Below are 16,237 nucleotides of genomic sequence, written 5' to 3' on the forward strand. Positions count from 1 at the left end.
TTGTTAAAATAGTTTTCTTAACAGTAAATGAGAACACATAAATTATTCTTGAAGAAAAATTAATTTTCAAGAATCAATTTTATATAAAATTAGAATTAGTTGAAAAAAAAACTATAAAATTTAAATAATATCATCCTTTTAAATGCTTACCATAGCGTGAAGGCTGACCTTGTAATCACGAGCAGGGTAAGAGATTAGTGGCTCCGAAGACGCAAATCTTATGAATTACTCGTCATAACTGATGGGTGAAAGGCCAGTGTCCACGAATGATCTGCAATAAGTGTCCATGTACTACTTTCCTGATAAACACTCAATTCAATTATGTTCTGTGCAACTCTATTTAATCATTGTATATGTTTAATTTTTTTATTTACGAATTTTGAATATATATTTAAATATTTTATTCATGTATATAATTTTTATTCTAAATATAATAATATAATATAATTATATATCAAATAATGTAAAAAAAAAAGTGCAAGAACCGAATTCTACCAAATCCTAGCAGCCTGCACGGGCTCCTCTCGCTTACTTTCCAGTAACTATACACTGGAGAGGAGAGTCAACATAGTTACTATCGTTAGTTCCCATAGTTTGGGTGAATAATTGACTGTGTTCACCAGATCAGGTGGATTCTTAACTTTTCAGGAGATGGAAGCTTTTGATTTGAACACGCAACCATTGTTGAAAAAGTGGCTCCATCAAATCAACTGAACTAACTTGTCTCGGTGATATTTTCAATTACTTGCCATGCTGGGAAAGGGTTAGTCTTATACAAAGTTGTTACGTACAGTATTTATCAATGTATATAATAATAGAATAATTAGCATTTTTTTTAATCTCTGAGTATACTATTAATGTAAACAAGATTAATCATAGTATACAATAACATGAAAATTGACAATACTATAGGAAGATTAACTTCCAAAAGTGGGATTTTTTTTTATTTTTTTTTTTAAATGAAGAAGAAAAAGAAGAACATTCTCAAATGATGGTGCTCTTCAAATCTCTTTTTAAAGAAAAAACATTTAAAGCGAACATGATATTTTTTTTTTTCAAAACATAGCATTTACAAAATGCATACTATGTAACATATTGTTAGTTGAAATATTAATAGCGCCCTTACTTAAAATTAATCAACAGTTTAACCACCTTATGTAAAATTATAAAGAGATTACGTGAATAAATGTAATGATTACAAGGGAATAAAGTGAATATTTATATAAATTATAAGAAAATTTTATGAATATTAAGATTTTATCACAACCGCTAAAAGCATGTTGGATATAAACATTGTAACTGATTGTACATTTCATCTATTTTTTAATTTATATAAAACTACGAAAGGATCATGTAACTTAGAAGAATCATCCAAAATTCTGTAAAACCACAGGGGTAATAAGTAATTTACCCGATAAGTTATTACTAAATTTGCCAACAAATTGGAGCTCTAAACGTCAATTGCAGCTTCTTGATAACTTGCATGCTCTACGAGAACCCCAAAAAAAAAAAAAAAATACATGCAGAGAGTAATTTCAGGGAAGTTAAAATACATCTCCGTTTTTTAAAAGTTTCCTAAAAAATTTTCCTGCTCACAAACGGTCATTCATTATTTCACACTCAATATACATCTCCGTCTTTAAATTCTCGAATTTAAAGACTACAGCACTTCACCTTTACTAGTCAATCCAAAGCCAATTGGGAAAAGAGGATCATAGGACTTCTCTACAGCGTTACTGGGCAGTTGATCAACCCCTTTGAACCATGTCACAGGAAGTCTTCCCTGAAACTCATAATCTCCAAAGACAACGTCAGTAATTCCACCGCCTTCAGTTCCAGGTAACCAAGCAGCAACAAAAGCTTCAACTTTATCCAGAATACGTTGCTCTATAACCAAAGGCCTCCCAGCTATCAAGATCACCAATGTCGGAACCTTATCAGCAACCAAGCTAATTATTTCAGCTCCATTAAAATGAATTGGAAGCTCTCGACTATCACCACCAAATTCCACATACGGGCATTCACCAACAGCCACAATAGCAAAAGAAATATCTTGGCTCGCTAAGGTTTGTGCTGATGGATTTTGCTCAAATATCACCTCCGTATTGCTCCCAGTAACCTCTCTGACTGCGTCCAAAATGGTTGTGCCTAAACAAAAGAAACACAATCGTTACACTTTGAGGTAGAGATGCGGAAAGATACATTATGTTTGTTTTGTAGAAAGAATCATACTCCTGTCTTTTATTCTCATGGCTTTGACATCATAAATGTCTTCTGGCAATAATAATTACATCACCATACTTCGGTTGCTTATTTAATCACAGACAGATCAAAATAGGGAAACACGAAACAGTGAACAGGACATACTGATATCAGATCAGTGATGCCTTGCAAGATCTGAATCTGGCATGTCCATGTCTCCAATACAGTTACCTATTAGTAATTCTTCAGCTTTTACGAAGCAAAAGATAGGTAATCAGAACCCAATACAGGAATATTGCTAAGATCACTTACCTATTGTTATTCTGCCACTTTTTCCTTCCCAAGTAGCAGTCCACCCGCCACATTGATATCCAAGATCATCAGCATGTGTCCCAGCAATCAAAATCTTTTTAGCATTACGATTTAATGGAAGAAATGATTTCTTTGGATCCTTCCCGTTCTTCAAAAGAACTAATGACTTGCGAACTGCTTCCCGTGCCAGTTCCCTATGCAGCTGAAACAATTGTTATAAATTAAAGGTGTTTAGGTTAGAAATAAAACTATACAAATTTGTACCTTTCATCATCCTGTCCCTCAAGAAAAAATAAAAATGACAAAGATCAGATGCTCAAGTTGACTCTCTAGTCTCCATATATGATCAAGGTCTGCTAATTTAAGTTTAAGTGATCTAACAAGATCCTATAAAGCAAAATTTCATAATGAAGCAACCATTACCTCATTAGTTCTAAATGGGTTGATAGTTCCTCTATGCACTGCAGTTTCCACAGAAAAGGAACAAGAGGATACACATAAACAACCAAGGGATGGACAAATGAAAGGGTAGAAAAGAAGTTAAAAAGAAGAAAAAATCATCACAACCCAACAAGAAAGTGAAAAAGAGAAACCAAGATACTTTGTTAAAGATGGCCCTGTGCTTTCCAGAACCCCCGCAGCCCCGCCCCCTTCTCCTCTTTCCCCTTCCCAATAGGCTCTTCTTATTTTGTTCAACCATATATATATTGCTCCAAAGAACATTTGTCAACAAATGAAAAGTAAGTTTAGCACCTAAAAAATAATAAAAAAATAAAAAGCAACTGTAAGAGTTTAAAATGCTAAAGGACAAGTCGCCCCTTCAGTGACCAAAAATTTGAAACTTAAGCAAGATCCCTCCTCACAGGGGTATAAAGATGCATAACCCAACATTTCCATGAATTTTTAACAGAGCAATCTTCAGGCAAAAGCAAATTCCCTTTATTGTGCGTTTGTGCAGCTTTGGTGTCTACTGTTGGCAAACATGTTATTGCCAGGGAAAAAATGGAAAAATTAGCAGATAGAGCTTAGAAATATGGCTAGCTCGCATCTGACGGATTTCATGTTAAGAAGAATTCTCAACAATCAGACGGAAAATAAACAGAGAGAGATGAATTAGGTGCTCTAACCACAGTGACAGCCACACTGGGTCAAGATGTTGTCGATCTGGTTAATTCTGTTCAGTGGAGTAATTATCCCCTACTTGCATAAATACAGGGACTTTACAATATTTAGCCAAACACGATATTTTAACAACCTTACCTTGCATCCAACTGCAGGCAGCAAGGATTTATCACTCAGAGGATATTCAAACAGTCCAGCAGCAAACTTCACCCTCAATATACGTTCAACTGCATCGTCAATCCTAGCAATTGGTATTTTTCCAGATTGCACAAGATATGTCAAATCTTCCAGAAACAACTGATATCGAAAAGGCACCATGACCTGCATATTCACACTCTGAGTGCATATAGCCGTCGAGAAAGGTCAGAGCCCACGTGTGGAACTTAAAATATTTCTATACCATATCAATTCCAGCATTGATGGCATACAGGACAGATTGCTGATAGTTAGATCCATGAGGATGAAAAAGCCGGTCCAGTCCTTCAGCATCGGAAATTATGAAGCCCTGCAGAAGTGCATCTACCATATCAACTTATGCTGTAATCATTTCCATAATAGAAAGATGAACTTTTGTGCAGTGGGACCTCTTTGTCTAATTCCAGAAAATAAAGCAAACAAGATTCAGTATCAGCATAATTTAACTTTACAAACCAGTTTAACAAGTGAAACTATTTGAGCAACATTCTATAAAAGCTCTAAAATGCACATTTATTGCTGGAACAACATAATATTGATAGAGAAATTTCTAAGAAGTGTAATGGGCTGACCTTAAAGCCCAGTTTCTCTTTCAAAATTTGTGTAAGAAGAAAATGACTGGCATGTAATGGCACCCCATTCCAGCTAGAGTACGATGCCATAATGGTACAAACTCCCTGAGAAATACAGTCAAGATAAGGAGCCATATGGATCCTCTCAAGATCATCATATGACAATATGGCATTCCCTTCATTTATACCTTTGTCAGTACCTCCATCGCCAACAAAATGCTTTGCGCATGCAACAACATTGTTTCTGGAGTTAAAAAATTGCAAACTTGAGTAAACAAATCATGACTAAAGCAAAATCATATAGATATCCTAGACTCTTTGAGAGATTGAACTCTGAAAGTTGAGAAAGGGATCTGTGAGTGCACATAGGATCTCCTATGATAATATTATACCAATAAGAAGAGCCACTTTCACAAAATACATGTAAACAGTTTTGACATAGTATGAGAAACTCTGTTAAATCTCTGCTCACTCTTAATGTTTAAATTGGCTCATGATTAACTACTCTAGTGATGGTTATATGGGGTTTTAAACTGACTTAACCACAGGACTGGAAACAAGTGTCCAGTATATGCTCAATTAAGAATTCAATCTCTTTAGGTTAGAGGACCACAAAGAGATGTGAGAAAGTGTTAGTTTTACCAACCTTCCAGCCAGAAAAGGATAGCCCTTCGGATGCCCTTCAGGTCTTTGTCCCTGCAAACCTGTGACAATGGATGTCATATTTCTAACAATCTCAGTGTCCTCCCCAAAACTCTCGTAGGATCGTCCCCACCTGGGATCCCTACATACCTGTCATGAAATAAGAAAAATCATTCTGAAAAGCTAAGACATATATCTTATATTATTATTATGATCATTATTATCATTGGCTTTTCCAGCCTTGTAGGCCTACTGAATTGGTACCTTATATTTTGCAAAAAAATCAACAAAAAGCAAGAAAATCAGGCCCAACCAATCATAACAAGCTGAATGAAGCAAATCCCACCAATATTATACTACAAAGAGACAATGTCAAAGTAACAAAGAAAAGGACTACAAAAGAAGAAGAAGAAGAAGAAGAGTGAACATACAGCAACACATGGAGCAAAAGCATAGTGAATCCCACTCGCCCTAACTTCAAGTGCAGTAGCAACCCCAATCCTCTTAGCCAACTCAGAATCCCTTAAATCACATTGTATACAACTAATTGACTAATAGTATTATACAGTTTATATTCGATTCATGAAATTATAGGTCCTAAACAAAATTTGATCTTTACAAGTTGAAACGAACCTTGTGGCTCCGAGGCCAACATTGTGAGGAAAAATGGTGGCACCATAGACATTATTGTTGCCATGAACAGCATCAATCCCATATAAAATGGGGATACCTAGTCGAGACTCCAATGCTGCCTTCTGAAAATTATCGACCATGTCAGCCCAGTCAGAAGTCAGCGCCATCTCTATCGGCCCACTTCCGCCAACGCTCAGGATACTTCCTGCAACACGTTGTTGAAAATGAAAAAGATTCAGTTAGTCAGATGCATCGGAAAACATAAAAATCCAAACTTTTAGCAAGTGGGCTTGATGGGGACCTATGCAGCGGTCTTTCAGGACAGAAGGGGCGACGACAGAACGCTCGATCTGAGTCATTTGTCCGAGTTTTTCTTCAAGGGTCATGCGAGAAAGGAGGTCTTGAACTCGGGCTTCAATCGGCGCAGTGGGATTTTTGTATATGAAATCCATGGCTTGTCCTTCAGCTTTGGTCGTCTGCTGCTGGTAGCCTACTTGCAGTGCTTAAAATTTGGAAGTGGAAGGGATGATTGATTATTGGGTTGAAAGTTGAAAGTTGAAACTTGACAAGTAAGCAGAAGTGGAAGCGTTTGATTCTGCTAATCTAAAGGAGTGAGGAAAATGGAAGGCATGCAAGTGAAAAACTTTAATAGCTAGTTTGGGAGATGGGGTTTGACTTTTCTTTCATTGGATTCAGTATGCTACTACAGTTGAAAAACTTTTCCAGCTACTCATGGCCTGATTTGGACGGAATGTCAAACAAAGCCTACAAATTTTTTCAAAATACCAATTCTATCCTTGGATGAGCACTAAACAAAATTTTAATGACATATTTATCCTAAATCATTCTATTTAAACAAAATTTTAATGACATATTTATTCTAAATCATTCTATTTCTTTCTTAGCCTCCCAAATAACATCAAAATCACTACAATTCTTTTTTCTTCTTTTCTTTTCTTTCATTACTCAAGTTTTCTCATCTTTTCTTTTCTATCCTATGCTCACAAACTGGCCACAAAGGAAAAATGGCAGCTGCTGCCTTTTGCTGCAGGTGTTGTGTTCTATTTGATGGATTAAGCTCCAATTCTAGTCAGAGTGAAGAAACTCTGGCGCTATTTAGTAACTCACCGAGTAATTTGGTCAAAAACTCGATTCGAGTCGGTCAATCCAAGTCGAGTTCGAGTCGCTCAATAAGTCTAGCAAGTCAAGTTCGAGTATTCAATAGTAAAGCTTGAACGAGTTTTTTAATTTTAATTTTTTAATATATCATTATTATGAAATTACCTTTGTGTTCAAAAGAGTGATTGAATTTATGAAATTTTTTTAAAGGACAACAATGAGTTTGTTTGGATAAGAATTTATTTGGATGATTTATTTGATCCAGTTACTGTAGCATTTTTTATGATGTGATGTATGTGAGATAAAAAGGTGATTGGGAATTGTGTGTGTGATGTAAGCAAAACAAAATCTGAAATAAATCTTGCAAACTTTCTTTGTCCAAACAAACTCATGTTTTTTCACTCAAAAATTGTCAAGAAAAATGAAATTCGCAAATTTTTTTGACTTGAACTTAATAAGATTCGCATTGACTCGAGTCTATATGAGTTGAAGTCGAATTTTGTGAGCAATGCATTGGGTTCGAATTTGAGTTTGAGTTCTAGTAATACTGCTCGCTTGAGTTTGAGTATCTTTCTTGCATGTCAAGTCAAGTTTGAGTACGATAATATTCAAGTTCGACTCGACTCTGATTAAATCCTACTCACGATCTCCGATCGGAGTTACGTGCTGCTGGGCATATGCTAATACACTTAACCGTAATTGGTAAAGATTTGTTTTATTTGAGAAAAGAATTAGGAGTTTCTTGCTGTACGCGTCATTTATCATTATTATCCGTTGAGGACAGCGCCGATCAAGGACAATAGAGACGCTAGCTGCATGGTCCGTTTTCGTCCTAACCGCGTGCAACAATGAACTATGCTAAACTTGTTATTGCTAAAACCAATTGTTTTAGTACGAGATGTTAACTCGTTAAGCACAAAGTTGCTACTAACTCTAGCTGCTAGTAGCATCCACTGGATTGCACCTTTTTTTTTTTTCTTGGCTTTTAACGCAATTAATTACACTTGTAGCCACACATCTCTCTTGAAATATTTCGCTCTATTCAACAAGATCGGTATCTATATTCACAACAAACCATCATATGTAGTAAAATTATTGTACAAAATGATCATTCCAATAGAAAGTAAGGCACTAATGCTAAAATAGTACAGAACCTGAGATACCGATATCGTAGCCAAACATAAGACCACCGCAGGCTGCAATGATGTTGCAAACCAAGACCTGTCCGGTGAGCTTGGCTGGGAAATCCGCAGCCCCTTTCCCAACTGCCATAATTGGGGCGGGCATGGCTTTCGTTTTGCTTGTTTTCGGGGCCGTGGGTGATATTATCAGAAATCTCCTGGGAGGTTTCTAAGATTGACCCATTTATTTATGCCCGGGTTGCTTATGGCCTATAAAACCCTATTCATCCAGAGCTTAGGGCAAACGTTAGAATGGCGCTTCGGCGAGTTGTCCTGAACACAGCGAGATCCATATCCATGGTCGGCTATCAGCTGAAAGGCGGTCACGGGAGGGGGTTTTTGGGAGCAATCAACAGCGGCCTCGACAATTACTCTTACCTGAACAATCGTAAGATCAGCCCTTTTGTCTCCTTTTCCCGTCGTCACTACCATCTACCGCCTCCTCCGCCCGTAAAAGTTTTCTATGAGATACCCGAAGGCGGCTTTAATTTTCCCATCGACAATCCTGAGGACGACGATAGCACCAAAGAATGTGCTCAGTTTGCAGCGAAGGCTCACAACGAGGTCTCCCAGGTTGTTTTTTTTTTTTTTTTGGGTGGCAGTCCTTGTTTCCTTTTTCTTCTTTTCCCGAAAATTTAAATTACTTAATGTGCCACTGCTGCTGAGGAGGTGGGGTCGGGATTTTTGTAGGATGGAGGAGAAGATCATGTGCGGTTTGTGAGGTTGGTAAGAGCATGGAGATCGATTAATCTTTGCGAAAGTTATCATATGATGCTGGAGGCTGTGGATGGAAAGGGTGAGGTCAATCTTTACTATGCAGAAGTTATTCGCGATCCATTAGAAAATTTGACAAAGTTGGTTAAGTGGGAGCTGGTGGACCAGTCCTTTTCATACCCTTTTGAAGAAGCTAGGTAATCAATATTCATGTCTTTTAATTTATATTACCTTTCCATTCGTTTAAGGTAATGAATTCATGTTGATTATCACAAACTTAATTTTAAAGTTCATTTTTTTTATAACATCAAATTCTTGTTTCAAGCACCATTGATTCACCTGCTAAATATAATATGTTGTATTCCGTGTTGTTCCCCTCTTCTCCCCCGCCCCCGGGGTGGGGGGCATGAATCTATTACAACGAGAAGCATCCTAACTACCACAAGGAGTGGAGTGGAGTGGAGGATTTGGGGTGGAGGGGAAACGCCCTTTAAACATGGAATTTGTAAGTAACTTATTATTAATTTTTGGCTGTGCTGCACAGCTTATGAAACTATCTGTAAGATGCACTCGAGCTAGCCTTAGCCTCATTTAAGGAGCTCTATGTGTTGCATGAATTGTCATCCTCCTTAGACATTTTGCCAGCTGGGAGGCGGAGGATTAGTATATGCTCAGAAGACTTTGAGCTGAAATTTTTCTGTATTTTGAGCTGCACTTGAGTCAATAAGGCAGAGAGACAAATTTTATTGCTCTACCTGTCAAGGTTTAGGATTGAAATGGTTTGGTGAAGGTAATAATACATAATCACATGTATAGTGCAATTCATTTTCTGCGTGGCTAGTGATTTGTTGCAAAATTCGTGCTTTGGTGTATTAGTTGAGCTATTTGTTTACTATTTTTCTGTTAATGGGTGAGTAAAATGGAAGGTGCTGCTTTTCATTTGTTACTAAGATATAGTATCATTTAGTTTAATAGCAAATAAAGCTGAGTTCGATCCTCAAACTTGGGTTTTGGCTGCCATTTGCTGATGTCTTAACACATTTTTACAGAGTAGAAGAAGATTTATAAACTTAAAGAGAGATCTTTAGGTGGCTCAGGTTGTTTGAGGATGCAAAATGTTGTGAGCAAAAGTGAATTGGTCCTGATGCAACATTCTGAGACCTTTGAAGAGTTTAGCAAATATGAGGTAATAGAGCCGGAATCTAGTTGATATTAGGAAACGTGTTTTATCTTAAGGAGATACATAGGCAAAAATTTAAGACAGACTTATGAATATCCAATTTTTTCCTGTCAGTTATTGAGCTTAAGTCATAGCTAAAAGACGTGATAAAGTTCAGATGGAAGGTACAGGATGTATCTGCTGTTCTATTTCAATCAATGGTCTCTTACCAGACTTATAGGTGGGTGCTTAAGAAGGCCAAGTTTTTTAGTTCTTCTGTAATATGAGGTCATCATTTTGTTGAGTGTATGCACACTTTCTATGGGGTGGGCTGCAAGTGTGGTGCCAAATCCAGAAGTGATGATACCTAGTAGGCGTATGAGATATCGATGTGTTCAATGTACCCTGCAACAAGGGGATTTAAGAAGATTTGATCTAGAAATAGATGCTTTATGTGGAAAAGTTCTGAAAAACACAGCACTTTCTCAGGAAATGGCTTAGTTGCTGAAAATTATATGATTTGTAAATGCTATTTGTGCAGAGTTACCCAAGAATAGGATAAGTTTGCTAATGCAGTATGGGATGTTGTAAAGTTCTGGGAGGATATGTTTGTTTGGACCTGAAAGCTTGAAATTAGGATTTTCTGCTGTAAGTTGAATTGCCATTTAAGAATAGACCTTCTGTAGCTACATTGTCATGGAAAGGGAGCAGCTTCAGTTGGAATTTATTCTCAGAAGAACATTGCAGGAAGCGCCAGTACCCTTAAAAGTTTTACTCAGTCTTCTAGTTGTAGTTTCATATGCAGGAACATACAAGAGATGGAAATGGAAGGGACAAGAGCGTGCAGTTTCTCATGGCTGTGTTACTAGAGCAAAAAGCGGGTGTAGAGGATGTTGACTAAGGAATTTTATGTGGAATAATGTATCCCAAAGTGTTTTTTTTTAATAACTTGGAACACATCATTCAATGCCATATGTCGTAGAGAAAGCTTAGAAATACAAGTGCTCTCTGTTATGTACTTTGGTCAGAGTTACATAAGAGAGACTTTTGAAGCTGAAGAAAGTTATTCTGAAAGAGAAAAGAGACTGAGTGTTATTTATGCTTGTTTGTTCTACTGTTGCCACAGTATGTAATCCTACTTGGTTAGACTTGTTTGAATTGTCTGGCATATTTCTTGTATACAGGTATCTAATTTGATTTAACATGACGAAAATGGCTAGTTACTTAGGAAAGAGAAGAATTTGTGTTGAAATTTACATGATTTATTCTGCTTCCCCTAGATTGAGTGAACAAGTCAAAGAAGAGGTACGACGATTGGAACAATTTTATCAAGAGATGCCACAGGAAATGGAAAAGAAGAATGATTTGTAAGTGCAGCTAATGCTTCTCTTTAATTTTTTTTCCCATTGAATGCTATAGAATCTCCTGTCAGATGTTAAATTGTCTAATTTTTATCTCCCTCATATTTGATTGTGTTCAATCTTTACCTTTGATCTTCTTTGTGGCGTGCATGTTGAGTGCTTTGGGTGCTTCCATGTTTAGAATGCCTTTGCTCTCATTTTTTCTTGCATGCATTAGTATTTATCTCACGGAGAATATTTAAGGAAGTGTGTAATAGAAGTGGGACGAAAGGTACAACCTGCAATATCCACAGATCATTAGGGAGATCCAGAATCATTTAATCTTTGTCAATTGCAATTTGTGATTTGTGTAGGGACGGACTTCAGGGAAGGATATTTGAATTGGTGGTTAATGATTGCATGAGTAGAGACAATAATGATGTTGTAATCAGTTTTCAGGAGGAACTAACAAAGTTGGGGATGGCCAAATCATAAGAAATTCAGGAAATACTCGTGTCATTCTGTTGACTACTGAAGGGAATGGATAGAGGGATGCAAACCACATCTCTGTCTATAAGTACCCTCCCCATAGAGGTTTAATTCCTTAGAAGCAAGTTGGTTGTATGGATATCGTTCTTTGCTTGGGAGGCTGTTCATCAAGAATAAGGTGACAGCTTATGAAAGAAAACATATTCCTGGTAATCTGTAATATAGAGTGAGGAGATTGTAATCATACTTGTGAAAGGGGCAGACCATTGGGTTATGAGCTGGGCAGAAAAGAATTCTTGTTGAGCCTCTCAACCATGCCTAGAACTGAGCAATTGCTGGTTCAAACCTAATTTAGGAACTCTGGTAGTGTATGATGGAAGTGACTCTGTCAGGGGTTGATAAGGGGTTGACTTTGTGTCCATGGGTTTGTTTCCATGGAAATGATTCTGTCAGGGGTTGATGAGGTTGACTTTATGTCCATGGGTTTGTTTCCATGAGCTGAAAACAAACAAATATTGCACCAGTTGCAGCTCCAGTCCTGCTGGATTTCCAACTGTTAAGCTGCATCTCACGTCAAAGGTCTCTGTCTACCATGTGGTGGTGAATTTTTGTTATTGAATTTGTGAATTCCGAATCGAAATAGTCTATGCACAACTAAAAGTTACAAGTTGGCATTCACATTCAATTTTAAGTACCAGTAAGGCTGCCATGATGGAAAAATGTTGTTATTTTCTGGCTTTGGGTTCTTTGTTACTGCGCTTTTAGCTCCTTGTCTGGTCTTTAGAACCTTTGAGGATACAATTTTGTGGGCAGGTGAAGATGGATGATATGTGCATCCATCCTGATTAGTGTAAATACTTCTTAGATCCAAAACTCATCTCTGATAATTGGTAATTTATTGCTCTCAGCTATGGTGCCAATGTTTATCATTTGATTGCTAGATACATGTTTATCTGTAGTTCCATAGGTAAGGCATTAAAAGGCTCTGCAGTTTGATCATCTGTCCTGTCCTGTATTTCAATTTTCTGTAGCACTTTTGCTGTATTCATCCTACACTTATGTACTATCACCCTTTCTGTATGCATAACCATTTGCTATGAACTTTTGTATCAGGGGCAGAGAATCAATCTATAACTTTGCATATGGTGCATGTCCTACTCTCATACTTGATACAATCTGCCCATATGCTATGCTTGGAATGCCTCGTGCTTCGATAAGAGACTTACATAAGAATGAGGTGTTCTCCTGTCTGTGTCTTTCTGGAGGTGTCATGTCTATCTGTTTCGCCCGCTTAATTTCAATTAAAAATTTTATTAGCTTGTTTGTCCCCAGCGGCCTAGTCTCCGCCTAAAGTTTACAGATCAACGCATTAAATGAACATGGATGCATTTTTTGTCGTGTATGATCTTCTGAATCCAAACGCTGGTTCTGTGAGTGGACTTCTGTAAAAAATAAACGAGGGATCTTTTGAAGCTAAAGAAGTCCTCTCGTGCAGATGGAATCAGATTGTGTTTCTGATATATTTGGTTTTGCTCTACTAGTCTAGCATTAACTGGTTTTCGTTTCTGAAGTTTACATAACCTGTTACTCTTTGTACAGTTTTCAGTTGTTTGAAATGTTTCTCACGAACTGGTTTTTTATTTGATTCAAAAAAGGCAAGTATTAATATTTGTTTCTGGGTCATGTAACTTGTTACCTTTTCTACAGATTGACGAAGTAAATTGAACAAAGAGGCGTTTATGGAACGAGGTGCAAATGTGGCCAGCACTTTCGCATTGATCTTCAATGCTTCCCGAGCTACGCTTCTGTTCACATATTAGAAACCTCTACTTTCTGTTTCCTGCTCTTATGAGATTGTCATTATTTATATTGGTATGATGTTTGAATTTCCCTTATATATATATATATATATAATTATGGTTAATTACTGAACTATGTGTCAACCAAATTCTCCGTTTGCCCTTGACTATTTGTGCTTGGACCAACTTGCTCTTTTAGGGTCCGTTTGGTTTAGGAAAATATTTTCCATCAAAGTCATTTTCTTGAAAAATCACTTCCTTCTCCACAATTTTTCAGTGTTTGGTTATTTAGTGAAAATATTTTCCAAATTCCTTTTTTCATAATTTTCCGGTGTTTGGTTTGTCAGTGAAAATATTTTTTGACTTCCTTTTTTAATGTTTGTTGATATGTTGCAAATGTTTTTGTATTCTCAAAACATTCATCTCATTACAAGCGGTTTTTAGCTTCTATCCATTATAATCATATTATCATTTTTATAAAATATTTATTCAAATTATACCATGAATTCTTAAATGGAATTATTAATGACACTAATGAATTGGTTTTTGATCTTCCCTTTTAAAAAAAAAAACATTAAGGGGGTGAAGTGGATTCAATACAATTCATTGTGTAAGAAAATGGGCGATTTTGATTGGACATGGGAAAAGGATGCTTGCTTGTCCTATTCATACCACTAGAAAGTAACCAGCGAGATTGTAGCGGTCTAGCATCAATTAACATGCCCCTACCGTTTGGCTCAACATTAAACTGTCTTGCTATTGACACTGATAAGCAGACACTTTGTTAACTCGTCTGAGCATCAAGCAGCCATACTATAGCAGTGAAGATGCTATGGTATTGCGTTCACAACACAGAAAGGCAAGGATCATAGCATACAATACTGCAGCAAGTATCAATCAGTTTTATATGTAGATCACAACATGAAGACCTATAAGAAGGATATAGAATGGGTAGAAAAGCTCTGTTCTGTTCACTATGTTACGAGGTAGCAAAATTAACCGGGATTGCGTAAGGAAAGAGACTTGGGACGTTATAAACCAGCAAAGAGGAAGAAAGGGCCAAAAACTGTGTATTAGAAAGGAGCGTTTCTGCAGTTTCAAGCACAATGAATTACCATAAACAACCAGAAGGATTTGTTTTACAACAATCATGTATACAGGATTTGTTTTTGCAAATATAAGCAAGGTTGTGCTTTGAATTCCCTAAGCAAAGGTTACAAATCTGTGGAGCCGTTTCTGGAAAGGGCAAGATTGCTTCTGACTGAAGCATGAGAACTACCAAGACGTAGGTGCACTGAGACCCTCCTGAAGATGATGTTTGGCACTTGGGGTGGTAGCGAGCCCGTGTTGCCAGCAGTGTGGCCTTCCAAAGATTGAGCTTATTAGTCCGTCGCTTCCTTATCTTTGACCTGCTAATCTTTTTTCCAACAAAAAGGCCCGGCTTCATAGCAGTAAATAGACCCAAAGCAATCAGAAGTGGCCGGACTGCCCAGTGAAAATCCTCAAGGTGCTGATACTTTTTCACCACTCCAGGAGAAGTGCTAAAAGAAACACACTGAACTTCAGCTGGATTAGCTAAAAAGCTGCTATTTTCATTACCAAATGTCAACTTACGAGGAAACCTAACAACAAGGCACCCATTTGGTAAGACTTGACAAATTCTCCCAGTTGCCCACTCGCCACCTCTTTTTCGGGGCCATTCAAATCGAGGATTAAATGTATCAGACTTCAGCCTATCAAATTGCCCAACACAGTAAGTTTCTGCTATCTGGAGCTCTGAATATCTTCCCTTCCAAAGATATTGCAGCCTGTAATTCCACCTTACAAGAATCCGTTGGCTCAAAGTTTCTAGAATGGAACTTTAGGAAATAGACAGCAGAAGGAATTCTGTATTTAGTGATCACTGGAAATAGAACTCAGGAATTCTGTATTTAGTGATCACTATTTATTTAGTCCTAGCAAGAAATGATACAATTTGGGTAAGTAGCAAGAAATGATACAATGGCTTTTTTAAAACCATATCCTTGAAGTACTACTGTGACCGCACAGAACCAGAAGAAATGCTTGACTATTTTGCATGGGTTTCCAGTTATATATCCTATGTAAACCTCCATATCGAGTAATTAGTTTCTTGACAGCAGCCTCTGTCAGTCAAACAAGCCAAACTCCAGTTCATCATCTGACTCCTTGCCAACTTCTTCATGATTCTCCTCCTCAGCAGCTGAAGTAGCAGGGATGGCAGCAGCCCCACAAGCAGCAGCAGAAAACTTGCTTGGATCTCGCGAGTTCACTTTTAGTCAGTTAGATGATGAAAACCACAATTGAAGAGAGAAATCATGTATCTGTGCATTGGCCAGCCAGACCTTTCAATATACCTGCAATTGCTCAGCTGTTGGGAAAGAGTATTCAGTAGTTACCGCAACAGACAGAACATTAATGTAGGCATTGATGAACGTGAGTGAGAGGCACTGCAGCAAGAGTTGGATATGAAAAAGCCACTGAAAGGGAGAACATGTCTGATTAACCGGCAGCAAATTTGGAGACGATTTCTTCCTCTGTGAGGCCAAGGATGACTTCAGGCTGGAACACTGATCCATTCTCATATACAGACATGACAATCAAGCCATAAGGGAATGGCTTCATTTTAAGCCTCGACAGAAGATCGAAGATCAGCTTCAGATGAGCCGACCTTTTCACACAAGCTCCAAAGGAGTAATGATTCCCACAGTCCCCTAATTGATCTTGATAGGGATATTAA

The 16,237-nt window shown here is 37.4% G+C and overlaps 2 protein-coding genes across 5 annotated transcripts; one reads left to right on the top strand and one right to left on the bottom strand.

The window, feature by feature from the left end:
- Nucleotides 1-1,377: 1,377 nt before the first annotated feature.
- On the bottom strand, nucleotides 1,378-6,322 carry LOC113710801 (uncharacterized). Of its 2 annotated transcripts, XM_027233881.2 has the most exons (9): nucleotides 5,980-6,322; nucleotides 5,679-5,883; nucleotides 5,477-5,567; nucleotides 5,050-5,195; nucleotides 4,404-4,647; nucleotides 4,037-4,141; nucleotides 3,775-3,957; nucleotides 2,515-2,716; nucleotides 1,378-2,148 (listed from the first exon to the last, which is right to left on the bottom strand). In XM_027233881.2, the coding sequence occupies exons 1-9, from the start codon at nucleotides 6,128-6,130 to the stop codon at nucleotides 1,661-1,663; spliced, it is 1,815 nt and encodes a 604-aa protein (XP_027089682.2). In that variant the 5' UTR covers nucleotides 6,131-6,322; the 3' UTR covers nucleotides 1,378-1,660. The 2 variants fall into 2 exon arrangements, with proteins under 2 accessions (XP_027089682.2, XP_027089683.2); XM_027233882.2 differs by lacking the exons at nucleotides 5,477-5,567; nucleotides 5,980-6,322 and having other exon boundaries at nucleotides 5,679-5,816.
- A 1,453-nt stretch (nucleotides 6,323-7,775) lies between these two features.
- LOC113730259 (uncharacterized) lies at nucleotides 7,776-13,612 on the top strand. 3 transcript variants are annotated; one of them, XM_072078936.1, is made up of 5 exons: nucleotides 7,776-8,551; nucleotides 8,669-8,889; nucleotides 11,132-11,218; nucleotides 12,794-12,945; nucleotides 13,388-13,612. In XM_072078936.1, the coding sequence occupies exons 1-5, from the start codon at nucleotides 8,231-8,233 to the stop codon at nucleotides 13,390-13,392; spliced, it is 786 nt and encodes a 261-aa protein (XP_071935037.1). In that variant the 5' UTR covers nucleotides 7,776-8,230; the 3' UTR covers nucleotides 13,393-13,612. The 3 variants fall into 3 exon arrangements, with proteins under 3 accessions (XP_071935037.1, XP_027110635.1, XP_027110644.1); XM_027254834.2 differs by having other exon boundaries at nucleotides 7,785-8,551; nucleotides 12,794-12,917; XM_027254843.2 differs by lacking the exon at nucleotides 12,794-12,945 and having other exon boundaries at nucleotides 7,788-8,551.
- The last annotated feature ends 2,625 nt before the right edge of the window (nucleotides 13,613-16,237 follow it).

This window comes from Coffea arabica, chromosome 1c (assembly GCF_036785885.1).
Source record: "Coffea arabica cultivar ET-39 chromosome 1c, Coffea Arabica ET-39 HiFi, whole genome shotgun sequence".
In the NCBI taxonomy this organism is placed as follows: domain Eukaryota; kingdom Viridiplantae; phylum Streptophyta; class Magnoliopsida; order Gentianales; family Rubiaceae; genus Coffea; species Coffea arabica.